General features: G+C 39.0%; 1 protein-coding gene across 2 annotated transcripts in view; it reads right to left on the reverse strand.

The window, feature by feature from the left end:
• Nucleotides 1-115: 115 nt before the first annotated feature.
• The window catches only part of LOC114289847 (histone-lysine N-methyltransferase, H3 lysine-9 specific SUVH4), a 34051-nt gene continuing 13281 nt past the window's right edge, over nucleotides 116-20885 (reverse strand). For both annotated transcript variants that reach the window (XM_028233672.2, XM_028233666.2), the window contains exons 8-17: nucleotides 20185-20361; nucleotides 18994-19092; nucleotides 14379-14477; nucleotides 8177-8226; nucleotides 7987-8075; nucleotides 5289-5448; nucleotides 3836-3941; nucleotides 3549-3731; nucleotides 1722-1952; nucleotides 116-534 (exon numbers count right to left, since the gene is read on the reverse strand). In XM_028233672.2, coding sequence (XP_028089473.1) covers nucleotides 421-534; nucleotides 1722-1952; nucleotides 3549-3731; nucleotides 3836-3941; nucleotides 5289-5448; nucleotides 7987-8075; nucleotides 8177-8226; nucleotides 14379-14477; nucleotides 18994-19092; nucleotides 20185-20361 — 1308 coding nt within the window. In that variant the 3' untranslated portion in view covers nucleotides 116-420. The remainder of the gene's footprint in view (nucleotides 535-1721; nucleotides 1953-3548; nucleotides 3732-3835; nucleotides 3942-5288; nucleotides 5449-7986; nucleotides 8076-8176; nucleotides 8227-14378; nucleotides 14478-18993; nucleotides 19093-20184; nucleotides 20362-20885) is intronic.

The following is a 20885-nucleotide window of genomic DNA, read 5'->3' on the forward strand; positions in this document are numbered from 1 at the left end:
ATTGACACATCGTGTAAACTACAGTGACCATTTATATAATTTATCCTTTTCAAAATTATAACGTTTATAATATTCTGAAAACAATTTTCAAAAAATAGTTCACCCCACCCATGACTGAAAGTGCATAACGTGACCACATCATATTTACTTTTTCATTTAAATACACAAGTAATAATGTTTTTCATCTGTGGCATTTCAATATGGAAAACCCCACAGAGAAGAAAGGGTGGAAAGGTTAATATAAACTACAACAGTTCATGATTTTGTCAAGAATAGTACAGCCGCAACTACTTACTGCTACATATTCAATCCCCAGGAATTTTGGGCAAAATAGATGCTTACCATTCAACAGTATACGTTCAAACAGGAAAGAGCAGGGTCACAAACATGTACTAGTTAGTCTCAACAAAACAACCAGACTTATAATAAGCGCTTCCGACAATCTGCTGCACCACAATAACACGCCATTTGTCTAATCTTACCATCAGCACCCATCACACTATCAACGGCATAACCATAATCATATGTAAGCTCCTACAGATAATCAAAGGGTGAAAAAAAAGCGTTAGTTATCATACTCAAGCAGTCTAATGAAGGCAATATAATCCAAAAGAGTTAGTTATCAAAAAGAGTTAGTTATCCACTCAATATAATCCAAGCAGTCTAATGAAGGCAATTTTCAATAGTCAAGCCCATGCAGCCAAAAAGAACAAAAAAATTATCATTGGACAGGAAACTCGTAGAATATCCTTCTGCGGAATTGTCTGTGTGGAAAGGCTAAAACTTTTCAAGGCAGATACTTTTCATATGTGGAAACATGGTGCATGATTTGTTGTTGGTATTGTCTAAAATAGACCACCTAGTTTTGATTGATTTACCATACATCTAGATACAAGAATAATTTCTCTGTAAATAATTTTAAAGATTCACAATGAAGCATGATACTTTCAAATCCACGAGTTCTACCACCTTTTGTGTCTAATGGTGAGAAATCTATTTTTATATATATATATAGCATTACTCGACAACAATTGTCAAATAGCTTAATTTAGTACATGGAATAGAAGTGTAACGTGTTTTATATAGTACATTCCCAAGTGGTTGGGGGATTTGAGGAGCGATTTGGAAAGCGAAAGGAAAAAAGTGTGAAACTAAGGCCTTGTTTGTCATAACTTAAAAAAGTTAAAAAGTCGAAAAGTCACTATCCTATTTAAGTCATATCATCTTATTTAAGTTACATCACCTCTTTACTACATCACTTCAAACCCAACCCATACCTAACCTATATTTCAATAAAAGTCAAAAAGTGAACTCATTTAGATCATCTCAAACTACCCTGAATGAAATGTAAATATATTTTATTCACATTTCACCTACCTTTTCCCTTTCCCTTTCTAAATCTCTTCACAAATCTCCCAACCAAACACAGCTCACGGACTTAGAGAAAGCTTGCACAACACCTACTCGAGTATGAAGTTATGAGCTGTATCAAGGACTACACTTTTTTTTTTCCTCCGATAAGTATATCTAGGACCACATCATTTATTAGATCAAAGATCACAAAGAATAGGTGTTTAACAGCAATGATTGAACATTTTTAAATTCGTAGAATTTTGTACTGAGTAATGTCAGAGATTGATCAACTACATGTTAGGAACATGGACTCACAAGGTTTTGGGAAAGAACATTTAGAAAAACCACATAAAGAGTGTGTAGAGAACCTTTAATGGAGGTATGTTGTCCGCTGCAAATAGAACCACCCTAGCTAGCTTGATATCATGGTGCGAACTCAGAACACACTGAACGAAAAGATTAGGCTGGCAACTATGGTTGATGAATCTGGCAATGTTCCCAGTGGAACCTGCATCAATGCAGTACTCTGGCACACTGTCAGATTTATGATCATCACTTCTATCCAAGTATGTGGGTATAGATACATCTCGCAATCGTCTCTGTTCAAAAAACGTCAGTTAATACAAATTTAATGGAGAATAGGGGAAAAAAAGGAGGAAGAAGAAGAAGAAAAAGAGAGAATCTTATAGCATGGCAGCAACCAAATTGAGTGAAGAAACCAGGTACTCAACATCAATATCCTTGAAGATGAACATCAAAAATTAGTAACAGCATGCTTAAAGCCAAAGATAATTGCCCAAGTGGCATTCTCTACACAAAGTCAGTGGAAGGACCTCATGACAATTACCAACAATTGTGTCTTTATCGTAATTTACTTTCTTCACCTTTTCTATCAAGTGCAGTTTTAGGATAAGTGACCATTTGATTTAGAAATTTAGAACTTGCATGGTCATTATGAAATGGAAAATACCCACCCACCTCAAGTTGTCTACTGAAAACAGTGATCTGTAACACCATTAGTTTGATTTTGGGACCACAAACAATCACATATTGATAATAATAACCAGTTCTTAATTCAGATTCAAACAAACTGACCAGAGTGAGTTGAATCACAACTCAAAAACACAAAGAAATACAATTTCCCGTCTCCAATTCAAGGCCTCAGCCTAAGGTCCACCTTCATCTTTAAAAATCCTACTTTTAGCATTTTTTTTTCCCCACTCAAGTTAGTGTATTAATTTCCAGAGCCCTTTATTTCACATTCATCTATAGAGGACAATATTAGATATGATCATATACCTTGAGTCCTTGACTTTTCAAAGAGGATAATCATTTTGGGTCATTCCAAAAAGGCAAGGAGAAAAAAAAAATGAGTCAGAGAGAATATTAAGTAAGATCTCCATCTTCATCATTTTCAAAATTACTTGTAAAAGGTACCTGCCTACCACATAATCAGCTTCAAATGTGATTTCACGAGGGAAAAGAAGTATGCTCCCTAAGGTAAGTCCTTGGCTGTTTGGTCTATCAGTATTTTTTTTTTTCCCCTTCATTTAATAGATTGCTCTTTCCTTAAAAAAAGAAAAAAGAAGAGAGAGAGAGAGAGAGAGAGAGAGAGAGAGAGAGAGAGGGTGTGCTGAGATAGAACATTAGAGTATATTATTGACATACAGGAAAAGATACCAAACACTTCCTATTGCAACATTGGCAGAAACATTTAAATCTTGCGCATTTTGAGGATGATATCATAGAAGCTACCAAGATATTCCATTTAACAACACAAAAAAAGGTGTGATCAACTACAACTTGAGCATACATGCTAATAAACATGGAATGAACCACAAAATTTCTGCTGTAACATACAAAAAAGAAAGCAGGGTGAAATCTGGATAGATTAAGTATCTGTCTTGCATCAACATGATAGTTTAATGTGCCCTCTACACAATTAGATAATGCCAACCAAACATCAAGTAGCAAAATTTCAAACAAATGGAACAAGAGATGAAAACAAAAGCAATACTGCATAGAACAAAAAAAATGGCATTTACTCATCAATTTCCAAGATTAAGCAAAAGCTATATTTAAAGAAAAATATATAGCTTTTAACAGAGATGACTCCACCACCAAATTTGGACAAGGAAAAAAAAAGAAAAAGAAATACAGGTATTCTGAAGTCTATAGTTTTGCCACATCCATACCTCTCTTCCATCAAGGCCCTTCATTGTTTGTAAACAATCAATGTCAAAAATATAATTATTTTCATGTGCCGTATCTATCTCTTCTGTCTTCATCAGAATTCCAGTGTATTCACACACTGGCGCCCCAGAAGGTATATAATCCCAAGATCTCACACCCCAGCCTTTCTTTGGAGTGCGGAAAACCTGTTACAGTTCAGGTATTAAAATCCAAACACATGTAGAAGCCAAAGTATAGTGACGAGTCTAGCCACACTATGGACAGTATAGTATGGTTATGTTTATAGAACCTCGAGTCGATATCTCAGGCCTCTCTGAGACGTTCTGTTGACACAGTCAGGACCACAACCACAATATGGACCACATTCGAACAGAACAGCCTTAGGTTCAATTAATCTGGAAGTACAAGTCAACACAACCATTAGGTAAATAAGACTACTATATATATATATAAGGTCAAACAAGCATAATATACAAAAGAAATTGCTACCTAAATTGTTTTCTTCCAGCAATATAAATCTTGCTACATCATTGCTGCATGTTAAACCGTATTCTGGACAGACAATTGATAATGGCCATCCATATTCTGGATGGAAAATGGTCACATGCGGTGCACACAACCAAGGTTCAGGCGCAAAATGGACCTTTCAACCCATTGAGTTCACTCACTAAGTTAACCCATTAACCCTGCTTTTAACCCAAGCACTGAGCTCACTCACTAAATAAACCTATTGCCTCTTCTATCCACCTCACCACCTACCACCACCACCTCTCTCTAGAATATCTAGAAGACTATGCTTCCACCAATATTTAAGCAAGCTCTAGATGAAATTCTGAATTTTTCTTCTTTTCTTGTTAGCGCATTGATGTAGGACAGTTTTAGGAACCTGACCTAAGCCTTCCTACAATTGGAATAGTGGTGGGTTTTGGTTCTGGAAAGCTTCTAGGGTTTTGAGAGAGAGAATAAAGTTTCTAGGGTTTGGAGATGAACAGGTATGAGATTGGTTTAATTTTTGAAAGTTCCAGCTTACTGAATTTTCATAACAGAGGCTATTTAAGGACCTAAACAATGAGTAATTTGGGGTCTTACTGGTTTAATAGATAGAAGAAGAGATTAGGGTTGCTTTGGGCATGATTGGATAGGGGTTTGGGGGGTGAAAAGTGTCCTATTTGAAAGCTGAGAATAGGACTCAAGTTATTCGCACTAAAAAGAAGAAAGAAAAAAAGGAGAAGAAGAGAGGGAAAAGGCTGTTCACCCTCACAAGGGTTAGGAAAATTCACAAATACAGTCAAATTCTCAAAACTAAAATCTCTATTCAAAATAAAGATCACATTCACATTTATATGACAAGGTTGACGATAGGAATGTCATAGAAGAATTCACAAGGACTACGATTCTATAATTAGAAGTTAACAAACTTTGACCAACTAGAATATTTTTTTCATGATCACAAATCTTTTTTTACAACAACAATATATAATTATTGTGTAGCATTAGTACTTTAATTGATCGTAACAGTATTCTAATAATTTTTATTGCTATTTTTAAGCTTCTTAATAAATTTTCTAATAAATATCCAATTCAATCTCATATCACCTAGAATTTTCCATTACCCATAATATTTATGGACCATTTTTCACGTTTTTATTTCCCGCTACCGTTATCCATATTGACAACTATGATTAAATGCATTTTAACATATTCTTTCTAAACTATGACTGTAATATCTATTTTTTTCCTACCTGCCACCATTGCGATGCACATATGGAAAGTCTGAGCCATTAAGTCTAGCACAAGCACAACTCTTGGGATTGATACAGTTGCCTTTGCAATCACATCCTGTGGTATTCTTGGGTAGCTTTACGCTTTCTGCTACTTGAATGCTTTTGCAATATGTGAAACCTGATATTTTTTAAGAATTCAACTCCAAAAGAGATTTAAGATTTAAGCAGCAGAGGAGCTAACTGAACAAGAGAGAGATAGAATAGGCATTCAATCAGAACTAAAAGATTCAGTAATTATTGGTCACCAACAGACAACATATATAACACAAATATGTAGAACACAATCAGTAAAGGACTACAAATATATATATATATAGATGCTGAAAGGTTAACAGAAGTAAATGGTTTTGGTTCAAGGCAGCCTAGCAGAGGTGAACCCTGCTATGCATCTGTAAGATGTTATGCATTTAGTAGTCTTAAGGGAAAATTGCATACTTCAGAGCACTTTAATATAAATACATGTGTTTATCGTAGTGAGCCCTAATTTTTTGGGTGTCTCCTAATAGTCGTATATTGTTTCTTCTTCTCTCGTTCTTCTCCCTTACTGTATCACTCTTAAGTATATCAGCTACCAAAATTCACTTCTACCAACAAAATAGGTAGTTAACTATAAATTTCAGAGTTACTACAGGCTATAAACATCAGATACTCTCAATCCAATAGACAAAAGTTTAATTCTTTACATACTAATAAATAGACGAAAATTGTGGACAATCCAATAGACATGCAAAACAAATATATATATATATATATATACCTTGAGGTTGAGTTTGGGGGGTGCAATTGAAATGAAGAGGTTTTGGGCATAAAATTACAAATATATAGGGGGATTTACTATTGGAGTTACATTAAGAGGCACTAACCAAATAAGGAGATTTAAGGAGGTAAATCAAGTAGGGATACCAGGATCCTTACACAATTGCAACACATCATAGCATGGATTTCATATAGCTTCCTTTCACCTTGTCATTTCAAATCCACTCATAAGCCACTCAAATCTGTCCATGTGTGGATATCTAAACAGCCATTACCATGTGGTTGGCCTCACAGGCACTGCATCATCTCCGAGTAATAAACCATCCTATTGCCATGACATCTCCTACATAGACTACTGAGTCCATGAGCCTAGCTTTAGTAGGGGAACAAGAACCACCAAGTATGGTGGCCTGGCCAACCAACATGCTTGCCACCTTAGCTTCAATCCATGGCACCATGGAATAAACCAAACCATAGGGCACCCTGAAGCATGGTCCAAAGCATTGCTTGAATAGGCTGAGGCATCTTCGCTTGACCACCGCTACTTGACAACACTCCACTGACACTGACTCGACAAAGGATCCTCTATCAGACAGTGGCTCTCTTACATCTCGTTTCCACTTCTTCAATGAAGTTATCTCCCACATAATTCAAGGCATTTCCAGCTACGGTCACCTAAGCAGGGAACAATGCCTAGGAACCCCTTCGTTCAGGGCCATACGAGCCTGAAGGTATGTGGTTTGGAGGGTAGAGTTAAGGAATCATCAAGTTCGCTCAGCCCACCTCCTCGAGATAGCCCCACCTACACTGGCCTTAAAGAGAAAGGAGCTTTGACTCAAGACGTGTGAAATCTTAAAGAATGTATCCTACCAAACATATCTGACAATCCTATTTAAGGAGCCTCCATGTGTACATTTGGAGCATGGCTAGCCACCCTCAACCACCTTCTCCATCTCCGGCAAGAAGCAAGACCTCTCCACTACCATTCAATCTCTCACTAAGGTCACCTAAGATTTCAACTCCTTAACCTCCGATGGTTCACAGACATCTCAGTGCCCGCCAACTTTCAAGGTCACATCCAGCTACCCATCACAAACCATCCACACCATGCATCTTGGTGAAATCTAATTGTATGATATTAAACCATAAGTTATATTCCTTGAATCATTAAAACTCAAATCCATTCATTTGAATTACCTCAACCAAATTCAACTCAAAAATCTTGCCAACACTACACAGTTAAAGAAACTTGTATTCTCATGAAGTTTTGAGGAAGTATATAAACACCATCTTCCTCATTTAATTCATCGACACAAAGCCTGGCCATCATAACAAAGACTTTGTCTTCTCGATTCAGCCTTAATCTCTCTCTCCATGTATGCATCAATTCTCCCCCAGTCAGTTCGCCTTTCTCTAGGTAGGGGATTACACCCCGACTGGAATGTTTAATAAGGAACTCCATTCCTTTTTGGCTTAGTTTCCTCTATTTTATTTTACTTTTGCAGATTTCACTTTCATCCCTTTTTCTTCCTCTCCTAATATTTAAAAAAAAAAATAAGGCCCAGATGAAAAGGCGAGGTGAATTGGAACCAAATCCACCTTTTTCTCACCAGTTTCAGCTCCATCATGTCTACATTCAACAATTTTCAACCAAATCCGTCTTTTTCTCACCATTGGAAAACTAGCCCACCATAAAAAAATTAGGCCACTTCATTGGGAACTGGTAAGGAAAAATAAGCGCAGGCATTTTCATAACCACAAATCTTAAAAAACTGTAGTTCAAAACCAAATGGAGAAAATGTGTCAGGTCAAGCAGAGACAAGATAATATGGAAGTCATCAAACATTAAAAAAAATAAAACTATTTGATGATACATTTGCAAACAAAATCAAACACTTACCTGTGGGTGCAAGAGGTGGGTCATCAACCAAATTGGTAGCAGGGATGGGAATATCCTCTTGGCCCCTGGTAATGTCCTCACATACCAACCTTATTCATTAAAATAGAAATTTCGAGTCACACTTTATATTCATATTGATAACCAACTATAAAGTGATAAGATGCAATAATAAAACAGTTCCTTTTTGTACCCACGTATCTCTGAAATTGAGTTAGGGGCACGACCTCGAAAATATTGAACCTGCCATAAAAATCAAAAAATAAAATTGATAAATCCTTAGAAGGTACACTGGCTCGTCATATAACCTTTGTAACAATTAAACTGATCTAAAATATGTTCAAAGATTGAAAACAATAAAAAATAACATATATGAAGAAAATATTTCAGCAAGTCCAACAAATACGAGCCAAGAAAAGATGATGCTGAAAAGGTATCTAATCAAAAATAGCACACAGACAAGAATAAAACCAATGGATGCCAATAAGTTTTATAATGCCATCAAAGCTGATAATGTAAAAAAAAAAAATGTTCAAGGAAATAATATAGTGAATTCACCAGTAAAGCTTCAAAATTAGCCCTTTCACATTGACAAAACTCATAATGCTGATTTCGAACTTTCATAAGACGAGTGTATTAGATGAGTATCCTAATTTACAGATCAAAGGCCACTAGCCCCAAAATCATAAGATGTTAGGCAATAGGCCAAACAATGTAAATCATGATCAAGCACTTCCCCTAAATGTGTTGGCCCCCTTGCACATGAAGAGATAAACAAGCAAGATGAGTGCAAAAACAACCAGAAGTAAATGCACATGGACAACGATAATGAGGGACAAATGGAGAGACTTGAACCCAAGACCTCCCAAAACCAAAGCTTTGATACAATATTAGACAAACAGTTCCATCAGGTGAGGTTGTCACTGGGACCAAATGTAAGCCCGGCGGTTTGGTGTTCAACACCTGCTGGCAACATCTTGTCTTACGGCTTACCCAATACTTGTGGCTTATGAGTGGCTGCAACCCGACCTTGGAGGAGTTCTTCGTCATAAAAAAAGGGTGGGAAATGGGCCAAACATATAACCTATGAAGCACCGACACTTCAAAACAAGTGTCGTATCTGTGTTGGACACACGGACATGGCGGGGGCACACAGAGCACGCCACATAATGTGTCCCCTTATTTAATTAATTTATTTCCAGGGGACACACCGAGGACATCCCAGGTTGTGTTTTCCCTCATTTTCTTTAATACTTCTAATAAATGTTGAATGTTTATTATTTTTTTCTTAAATTTTGTCAAAAATAGATGTATTATTGATTGATTAATTGATTGATTGTTGTGTTGATATTCTGTTTACAATGATTCATATATAGAAGAGAAGAAGGTAGTAGGTGAAGGGGTAGTGGAGGTGGTAGGTGGAGTGAGTGTTAGTGGAAAATAGATGTATTATTGATTGATTAATTGATTGATTGTTGTGTTGATATTCTGTTTACAATGATTCATATATAGAAGAGAAGAAGGTAGTAGGTGAAGGGGTAGTGGAGGTGGTAGGTGGAGTGAGTGTTAGTGGAGGTGGTAGGTGGAGTGGGTTGGTAATTTCTAACAGCCCCCCGCAAACTCAAGGAGGATAGAAACTAACCAACTTGAGTTTGAAGAGAGGAACAAAACAAGAAAATACATAAAAATAAAAAAGGATAGGAGACACTGTATGGTCGTGTCAGACCATTGGTGAAGACACTGAATGGTGGTGTCATAACGTTGTAGAGGACACTGTATGGGGGTGTCATAACGTTGTAGAGGACACTGTATGGGGGTGTCATAACGTTGTAGAGGACACTGTATGGGGGTGTCATAACGGTGTAGAGGACACTGGATGGCGGTGTCAGACCGATGTAGAAGACAGTTTATGGGGTCATGTCGGACCGTTGTAGAAGACAGTTTATGGGGTCATGTCGGACCGTTGTAGAAACTAACCGGAATCAATGTCGGGACAGTTTACAGAGTCTTGTCGGACCCTTGTAGAAACTAACCGGAATCAATGTCGGGACAGTTTACAGAGTCTTGTCGGACCCTTGTAGAAACTAACCGGAATCAATGTCGGGACAGTTTACAGAGTCTTGTCGGACCCTTGTAGAAACTAACCGGAATCTATGTCGGGACAGTTTACAGAGTCTTGTCGGACCCATAAAGGAGCTAACCGGAATCAATGTTGGGACAGTTTACAGAGTCTTGTTGGACCCTTAAAAAGTCGCACCCTCAAAAGGTGTGCCCAATTTTTCAAAAGGCGTGCCCAATTCATCAAAAGGTGTGCCGGACATGATGGCGAGGCACGTGGGCGCCTTGGCTTGCGTGCCCGTTTGTCGGCTGGTGGCAAGAGGCGCGCGATGCGCGTGGCTGCCTCGGCTATAAGACGGAGGCTGAGGCTGAGGCAGAGAAAAGCTGCGAAAAACCTCTGAAAAAAACTTCGTTGTGCTGAGAGAGAGAGTCTGAAAAAAACTCTTCGTTGTGCTGAGAGAGAGAGTCTGTAACACTCAGTTGCCCAGAAAATGGCCTCGTCCTCGTCTTCCCGTGGACTGCTCACCCTCTTTCCCGACCTCAACGAGTCAACAAGAGAGAGAACTGGTGCGGTGGCACTGGAACCTCAACCAAGCGCCCCGGAGTTTGCCCCGTTGAACTTTCCGATGCGGTCGGTGGAGCAAAGAATGGCAGTGCAAACGGATGTGGAGGCGAATCAGTATACTTTGAAGGCATGTGTGGAGAGCATGACGGCGGTCACAAACTTGTCGAACCGGCTGCAGAGTAGGACAAATGAGGTGCAGCATTTAAACTCCCAGCTGGCTCTGCTCCAACGCATGTATAAGGATGCGCGAGCAGAGATAAGCGTGCTAAGGGCAGAAAATAAGGAACTGAAGCGGAAGGCCACCGTGATGTGGCGATTTGGAGGTCCGCCATATGCTGCAGTGGAGGAGCAGGGGGGAGGCAACTTGCTTGGTAGTCTAGGAAGCACGGAGGCAACACCGTCAAGGACCACCCAGGACGGAGGCAAGAAGAAGAGACCTGCAGTAGAGTAGAGAAGAAAAAATCCCGTTGTGGGTGTGGTTGATTGGTTTGTTTTTTTTTTTTTTTTTTTTTTTTTTTTTGGTGTAAAATTGTGATCGGGGTTGATCCCTGAGATGAATAAAATATGGGTTGTTGTGAAAATTGGTAAATTTTATTTTATTTTAGTTTATTTTATGGTTTTTTTTTTTTTTTTTGATGTGTATCCATGAAAGAGAGGAATGTTAGAGAAAAGTTGATATAGTCGGAGCAAAAGTTGACATAGTGGAGGTGTAAGTAATATATTATAATAAATATATATATATAAAATAAAAAGAAGAGTGGGTAGTAAAAAAAAAATAAAAGGAAACGATAAGAGGGGACAAAACCCACGTGATAAAGTGGAGAGAAGGGGAGAGAGGGAAACTCTGTGTCCCGCATGTGAGTGAGAGAGAGTGAAAGAGAGATGAGGGGAATCTGTGGTCAATTGAAAAAAACAGCCCCCTGTTTTGTTTGGTGGTTCTTCTCTTTCAATGAGTAGTGTCCCTTTTATCTGAGATTCCAGGTCCAGCCACTTGGCCTCTTTACTCTCTCTCTCTCTCACAGTATAGTTCTTCTTACCTTGAGCACTCATCAAGTGAGTGTGTGCAGTACGCTGTTTTTAGAGAGAGAAGGAAGTGAGAGAAAGGTGAAAAGAGAGTGCGAACACACATACATATGGCTATGAGGATTGTTTGGAGCTCAATAAGAACCAAATGGGTCTCACTCTCTGGGCTACTTCTTCTTCATTTAGCTGCTGGACAATTACAAGACGGATTGCTGGACAACGGTGATTTCGAGACCCCTCCAGCCGGTGGGTTCTCAAACCTGGGATTAGGAGGAAGAGGAGATGGGCCGACGGCAATCCCAAGCTGGAAAACGAACGGGACAGTGGTGACGGAGATGAGGGAGTCGAGGTCGTCGTTGGGGAGCTGGTATTTGAGGAGGAAGGGGACGACGTCGTTCTCGTACAAATCGCCGGCGACGTAGAGATCGCGATCTGCAGAGTAGCTGTAGCGAAGCAAGCCGGCTTGCCTCGCCGATTCGAAGCACTGAGTGAAAAGGGAGATCATCGGTGCAATCCCAGCTTCCGGAAGCCGGTACATGGCTTCTCCGAAAGTCATCCATGGTGTAGAAAAAGAAGATAGAAAGGGAGGTTCATAGTGGCCATTCTCACTATTCTGGTCTCTGCAAATGGTTACTTACTATGGTATAGTATGGTACAGTTTGGTTGAGACCCGGCGGGCGGTCAAGGCAAGGTTGCCGCCCGCCGGAAGGCGAAGAATACCAAAATCTTTAACCTATAGCTCTGATATCATGTCAAAAATAGATGTATTATTGATTGATTAATTGATTGATTGTTGTGTTGATATTCTGTTTACAATGATTCATATATAGAAGAGAAGAAGGTAGTAGGTGAAGGGGTAGTGGAGGTGGTAGGTGGAGTGAGTGTTAGTGGAGGTGGTAGGTGGAGTGGGTTGGTAATTTCTAACAAATTTAAATATCATCCATAAAAAAAAGATATAAACTGTAAGTGTTAACTTAAAAGTTTTTTTTTAAAAAAAACAATATAAAATCAGAGTTAGTTTTTGCTAACATTGATTGTTTGTGGATGTAATATTAATCTAGATAGCAAATAAAAATATATGAAAACATATTTTATTGTCATATCCCCGCCGTGTCCATGTCCCCATTTTTTTTAAATTATCATGTTCTATATCAGCATCCGTGTCCGTGTTTCTTAGCATATAACACTCAAAAAGCACTCTCCTCTTATATTTAAATCAACATCTTAACTAAGATTGAACATCATCACATTGTTAAGAACACCCTCGCTCCTACAGTGTAATCCTCTCTCGCATGTAGAGAGAAAAATTATCATGCAAAGTAAGGCGCACAAATACACAGATAGGGCACATACTAGCAAACATAATGGAGTAAAGACACGTACAAAGAGACTTAAACCCAGGATCTCCATCTCATAATATGTGCCATACAACTAGTTGGCTTTAAATAGCAAATCCTAGTCAAAAGCTAATTTCAAAATAATAAATATAAAAATTCTAAGTCTTGTTCTACATCACAAAACCTGTTGATGCTTTTCGCATTCACTCAAAGGAAAAACAAATAGAAACAGTTACAGGTTCACAGAAGGGAACATATTTATCACATTATACGGATCACTTCTCAATTTGAATTGTAAAAAACAGTCCATCAATGCTTTGAATCCATCCTATACTGCTTTCCTAGTAAGGGAAGAAAAACCTGCAAAAAATCGGGTGTATTACATTGAAAATTTGAAATCATATATTTGAAAGAAGGATTCCTGACAGGTGGAAGAGGGATTAGGAGGAACTAGACAATAATAAGTGGTAGGTTTAATCCAATACAAAAGCACAGGAAAACTAGACCACGTGGAGACAGAAGTCCACTACTACAAAAGTAGCCACTAAAATTTTCCCATAGGAGCCAGTTAAACTTGGAAGGAAAAAAAACAAAAACAAAAGCAAAAAGAAAAAAAGTATCAAGCCTAAGAAAAAGTCACTAGTAGATATTGATTTGGCCAATCATTAACCATAGTGCTAACCACTATGTGTTCAATTAGAATTAATCTTATTAGCAGACAACATTATATATATATATATATATATTGTGTCCAGAGTGCCAAATAGAACTGGCTTTGAAAATCAGTAACCAAGGGTCGGCTTATCATATCATTCCATGTCTGGACCCATACAGAAAATGTAAAACTCTCAAAACTTGTGTTGATACTAAGAGGGGCTAAACTATTTTCTACCAACAACCCCGTCATCTGTGTTTTGCATTCCAGACAAAAGAAAAAATAGTTAGGAAAAATTACAATTACACTGGAGCACATGCATATAGAATTAGAGTTTGCCAAATGTTAATATGTTAATATGTTTATGTTAACCATAAAAGAACTGAGAGAGTCCAAAAGTGGATACTCGTTCACAATTAAGAGCCTGGAATATTTTTTGAGAACAAGAGAATGCCTATGGTACCAGCAAATATATCTGTGTTTAAGTTGTATATTCATCCAAGTGTCTTGACAACTAGAATAATCGGGTGCAATGCTTTCAATATAGAACTGTTGATAGTTTTAAGGGAAACTAAAAGTTTTAGTTACCCTTACACAGAAAGAAACTTACCACTATATATCAATATTTTTAAGTAATAATAGATCCAGTTACATTTTGCACAAAAAATATTTAATTGCTCCACCAGCAAAAGACTTGTGCCAATATCATAAAAGGAGAACATAGGCTTTTAAGGACTAGTACGAAAAAAATAAAAACCTGATTTGTAGTCAGTAGAGGTTGGCCCTCAAGTCGCTTCAATCGAAACTTATAAACAGTAAATCCAGAAACGCCTTTCTCTGCCCAGTAATTAACAACCTGCAAAATTAATGAACAAAGTCATGCAGTTCTCCAACATATGTGCACAAAAAAACGCCACAAAAGAAATACTATGCATGTAAAAGAAATAAAGGAATGTCATACAACATAGATAATCCACCAAAGATGTTCTTGAAGCAATCAAAAGCACGGTATATAAGAATAAGAGGCACTTGAATTCATCTTCAACCTGCTACAATTATAACTCAAAATGCTTCAACGGAATTCATATCACCAATGTTGCACGCTCCCTCTCTCTCTCCCAATTCATTGTGCTTTCTCTTCTCCTTTTCTCCCCTTCTCTTTTATTCTCTTCTTCCCTATGTCCCCATTTGGTTGCCGGATATGATTTTTGAGGATTAGGGGAATATGTAATACCTAGGAATTATGGACAAGATATTGGATGAGATTATATATAGCATGGCCATGCTTGTACTACATTTGATTAGGGAAGGATATATAGCATAAGCTATGAGAGGGAAGCTTATTTCTGGCAGTTGGATGGACATGAATAAAATGAGTTTGGTATGCAGTTCGTCTTCTTCGGCTGCTCTCTTTTTTTTTTTTTTTTTTTTTTTTTTTTTTGTGTGTGCAAAGAAAGAATAATGAAAAAAAGGTTTCGTGGCCCACGGTTTGGTTGATGATGAAAGTTGGGATAATATTTATTATTTTGAGTCGGTCGTCCATGTGGTGGATATAAAAAGATGGGTCAGGAAGAGAACAAAATAAAGGTGATGAAAAGTTTGAAAGAAATGATGGTGAAAATAAAGGAGGGACAAGGAAAGTGGCCATAGTGGTGGTATTGGGAGAGTGGGTGCAAAGTGAGAGAGAGAGAGAAGCAGTGTGAAACGCACTGAAATCGGGAAAAAAAACTGATGAATCTGTAGGAGGGACAACAAACTCCATAGATCCACTACGGTTTGAGTTATCAATGAGAAGTATGGACCATGCCAAAATAGAATATCTGGAGTCATACCTCCATTCACCGTCAATCTGCCTGACACTTGGTGCCTCTCTAAGAGCTGGAAGAGGTACTGAAATCACAACATTCTGCAAATCAAACATTGAAGAAGCTTCGTACTCGATACTGACATAAGTTTCATTTGGATGGAGAGGAGTACCTCATCCCATCATCCACTTAAACCTACTCCACTAAACCTAACCCACTACACCACTACCACCTCACCTACTCCACTAAACCTAACCCACTACACCACTACCACCTCCACTTCACCTACTCCTTACCTACTACACACTCACCCTCTTCTATATATAGGAATCATGAATCATTGTAATATATTAATATCAGATATCAATCAATAATACAATTCTCTCTATTTCTCTATACATAAATTTTTACATGGTATCAGAGCAGGTTTAGAACCTACTATTTTCGCTTCCCCGGCGGGCGGCAACCTCACCTTCGCCGCCCGCCGGACCTCAACCTATTCCGTTTATTTTCTACACATACCTTCCCATTGTTTTTCCAATGAAAATATTTTAGGCCTCAAAGATTCTAACAGGCCATTTCCTACTGGTCAATCTACTGATGGTGTTGGCCTGTTGAAGTGGAGAATGCAAAGTGTAGATGAGTCAGTTGTCCCATTGACGATCAACTGCTGGCCTTCTGTTTCTGGAAATGAAACTTATGTCAGTATCGAGTACGAAGCTTCTTCAATGTTTGATTTGCAGAATGTTGTGATTTCAGTACCTCTTCCAGCTCTTAGAGAGGCACCAAGTGTCAGGCAGATTGACGGTGAATGGAGGTATGACTCCAGATATTCTATTTTGGCATGGTCCATACTTCTCATTGATAACTCAAACCGTGGGCCACGAAACCTTTTTTTCATTATTCTTTCTTTGCACACACACAAAAAAAAAAAAAAAAAAAAAAAAAGAGAGCAGCCGAAGAAGACGAACTGCATACCAAACTCATTTTATTCATGTCAGGCCTCACCCCGATCACCATTTTACACCAAAAAAAAAAAAAAAAAAAAAAAAAACCACCACAACACACCCACACCCACACCCACAGTGGGATTTGTCTTCTCTACTCTGCTGCAGGTCTCTTCTTCTTGCCTCCGTCCTGGGCGGCCCTTGACGGTGCTGCCTCCGTGTTGCTTCCTAGACCACCAAGCAAGTTGCCTCCTCCCTGCTCCTCCACTCCAGCATATGGTGGACCTCCAAATCGGAACATCACGGTGGCCTTCCGCTTCAGCTCCTTGTTTTCCGCCTTCAGCACACTTATCTCTGCTCGCGCATCCTTATACATGCGTTGGAGCAGAGCCAGTTGGGAGTTTAAATGCTGCACCTCATTTGTCCTACTCTGCAGCCGGTTCGACAGGTTTGTGACCGCCGTCATGCTTTCCACACATGCCTTCAAAGTATACTGATTGGCCTCCACATCCGACTGCACTGCCATTCTTTACTCCACCGACCGCATCGGAAAGTTCAACGGAGCAAACTCCGGGGCGCTTGGTTGAGTTTCCAGTGCCACCGCACCAGTTCTCTCTCTCGTTGACTCGTTGAGGTCGGGAAAGAGGGTGAGCAGCCCGCGGGAAGACGATGAAGCCATTTTCTAGGCAACAGAGTGTTATACAGAATCTCTCTCAGAAATCTCTCTCAGAATATCTCTCGCAGGTTTTTTTACCTCAGCCTCAGCCTCTGTCTTATAGCCGAGGCAGCCACGCGCATCGCGCGCCTCTTGACGCCCGACAAACTGGCACGCCTTTTCATGGCACATCTTTTGATAAAGTGGGCACGCCTTTTGATGGCACGCTTTTTGAAAAATTGGGCACACCTTTTGAGGGTGCGACTTTTTAAGGGTCCGACAAGACTCTGTAAACTGTCCCGACATTGATTCCGGTTAGCTCCATCAAGGGTCCGACAAGACTCTGTAAACTGTCCCGACATTGATTCCGGTTAGCTCCTTTATGGGTCCGACAAGACTCTGTAAACTGTCCCGACATTGATTCCGGTTAGCTCCTTTATGGGTCCGACAAGACTCTGTAAACTGTCCCGACATAGATTCCGGTTAGTTTCTACAAGGGTCCGACAAGACTCCGTAAACTGTCTTCTACAACGGTCCGACATGACCTCATAAACTGTCTTCTACAACGGTCCGACATGACCCCATAAACTGTCTTCTACAACGGTCCGACATGACCCCATAAACTGTCTTCTACAACGGTCCGCCATGACCCCATAAACTGTCTTCTACAACGGTCCGACATGACCCCATAAACTGTCTTCTACATCGGTCTGACACCACCATCCAGTGTCCTCTACACCGTTATGACACCCCCATACAGTGTCCTCTACAACGTTATGACACCACCATCCAGTGTCTTCACCAATGGTCTGACACGACCATACAGTGTCTCCTATCCTTTTTTATTTTTATGTATTTTCTTGTTTTGTTACTCTCTCCAAACTCAAGTTGGTTAGTTGCTATCCCCCTTGAGTTTGCGGGGGGCTGTTAAAATCCACCTACTCTCCACCTACTTCATCCACTTAAACCTACTCCACTAAACCTAACCCACTACACCACTACCACCTCACCTACTCCACTAAACCTAACCCACTACACCACTACCACCTCCACTTCACCTACTCCTTACCTACTACACACTCACCCTCTTCTATATATAGGAATCATGAATCATTGTAATATATTAATATCAGATATCAATCAATAATACAATTCTCTCTATTTCTCTATACATAAATTTTTACAGTATTGCTTATCCCCCATTTTGGGGGATATAAATCCCATAGCAGCACATATCTGGAGTCATTTAACAAACATGGGGGATAAACAAACATGCCTAAATTTCTTCATTCAGAAGTTCCAAAAGCAACGAAACACCAAACCAGCCACACCATAGCCTGTCAATAGGACTGTATTGATGCCCACATAAACCTGTCCAATGCTGGTACCAGTTCTGTGACGTCATAGCTGATGCCCTCCAGTGCTGGTAGTAGTTGCTGATAGTAACTAATTTTGGAGGCTTGAAGTAATTTCCAATTCAGACCTAGTTTTGCCCATTCAATTCCACATATTTAGTTCAATCCGTAAAATGGTGCTCTCTGTTTCATTTCTACAGAAAGCAGTGGTTCCAGGGTGTATGAATTATATGGAGCATATTTTCACTTTCAACACAAGACATTTCTTTGGTGATTTCAACAGCACCTTCCTAGGATGCCAGAGCTGAATAATGTCATCCAAGACACAATAAAACAAAATAATTAAACTAATATATACATAGGAATGCAATGTTAAACTATTCATATCAATGTGCAATCCAGGCCCAAATTTTTGTTGCGTTCCCCAAATAAAATAAAAATGAAATAAAAATAGTAGATGACTATCAGAAATGGTATAATAACTCCTGGTGTCTACTGAAACATGAATGCAACTTTTCCATCGCAATGCAAAAGAAAGTTGTGAAACTTGAAAAAGCATTGCAGAAAAACAAGGGTTAAAATTTTTAAGGAGTATGTTCCAGTTAGCTACCTTGTATAAGCCATCGTATGTGTAAACCTTGCCAACGTAACTATTTGCGGACTGATGGCCACGAACAACTCTAACAGGCACACCTTGCTCCATACAATTCTGCACTTAATAAACTTCATGATTAACATTTTTCAGAAAAGACAACACCTTGCAACCCCATCCCCATAGTGGCATAAAATAGAAAATTTCACAAACATGTAACAAGCCTAAGTGCTCCAGATCCAAAGCCCGCTCCCAAACCCCTCTAAGATCTAATTTATTGCATAATAGCATTTTACCAGCAAGCATGCACATAAGGTGTAGGCTGTAGACCAACTTGTCCTTCAAGATCTCTGAAGGTCTAAACATTGCCCTTTCTTCCACTATAAATTACCTTTCTTTAGTGTGTGCATTAAAGGCTTCTATCACATTGCTAGTATAATAACCTAAAAGTCACTAGTTTTCAAACTCCAATGCGTAAGCACAGAAAGTAAAGAAATAATATGCGAAGTGTTCTTTTAATTTTGTAACAGCTTGAATAATTTAACAAAGCTTTTTTACCCAAGTGACAAGTCCAAGGCCTACCTACATGAATTTTGAAACACCTATTACCTCCAATCAAAACATATGGTTTCTGTTAAACCATAGGCCAACAACTCTCTCATTAAATTAAACAACATCCATTTTCATCTTCACCTCATCCTCATACAAGCTTTGGCTTGGATCATATCATATCACACCACAGCAGTACAGATACTAGTCTCATTGTACATGACCAACCATCTTAATCTATTTTCTCCCATCTCATGCCCAACATGTTCTTAAGAATCTGAAAAGGAATTCTCTACAAGTCATTACCTAAACAACAAGACTTCATCCTTTCCAAGGGGTTAAGACTTAAGAGTCTTTAGACCGACTACGATAAGATATAAGAAACAAAATCTCTTTAACAACTCCTAGTACTCTTCAAGTAAAAGTTCAAGGTTCAAAGCAGTCACAAGGTTGAAGTACACAAATGAATTTTCCCATAACGAACATAAAGGCAGCTTAACATAAAGGAACAAAAGAAACAGAAACTGCTCACAGCTCACCACATGTTTAGTTCAAAGAATTGCCAACAATGTATAAGGCCAAATTAGAATGGACCAATGCATAACACAACAACAAACAAGAGAAAAACGGTCCAAATAATGAGAACTCAAAGGTACACACCTTCAATCCCAAATTACCACGTTCCATTACTTGATCTTGTATTTGTCGTCTATTGCCAAGTAAATTATTCCCACCCTGACCAGTGTAAACAATATCTTCACAGTTATCCAGATCATCCTCATACTGTCCAGACAAAACAATGGAAACTGCAAGTGGTAATGTGTAGCCACTGTAGTCCTGCAAAATCCAAGAAAAAACTTAAATGGCTTTTCATTGTGTGACAATGACAACTAGCCTTATAAAGACAAAGATTGAAACTCAGTCAAGGAATGGCCTAATACTTTCTTCTTTTTTTTTTGATAAATAATCAAACTTTATTGAAAAAGCATCAAGGCGATGCAACGAATACAAAAACCAACTAAAGGGCTAGCTAACAAGCTACCCAAAAAAAGAGCAAAACCAAAACAACTAACTAATCAAATCCTCTACAAAATCTACAAAAGTCAGCACATCCAAATCTACTAGAACCGTAATTCAACTATGTAGCACAGTAAGCAAACGCCATTCCAAACATGGAACCGACTAAGTCACGCCCATAAAGGCACGCCGATTCCGCTCCAACCACATCAAATGATGACCTACAAGCAGCCACGCCTTCCAATGTCTCTTCCCAGCCCAACTCTGCGGCACCTCCACCGTCAATCCCGGTTGAACCCAAACCAAACCAAAAAGAGCAACAATAGACATCCACAGACGTGAAA

This window comes from Camellia sinensis, chromosome 1 (genome assembly GCF_055761805.1).
Source record: "Camellia sinensis isolate YWXY chromosome 1, ASM5576180v1, whole genome shotgun sequence".
In the NCBI taxonomy this organism is placed as follows: Eukaryota; Viridiplantae; Streptophyta; class Magnoliopsida; order Ericales; family Theaceae; genus Camellia; species Camellia sinensis.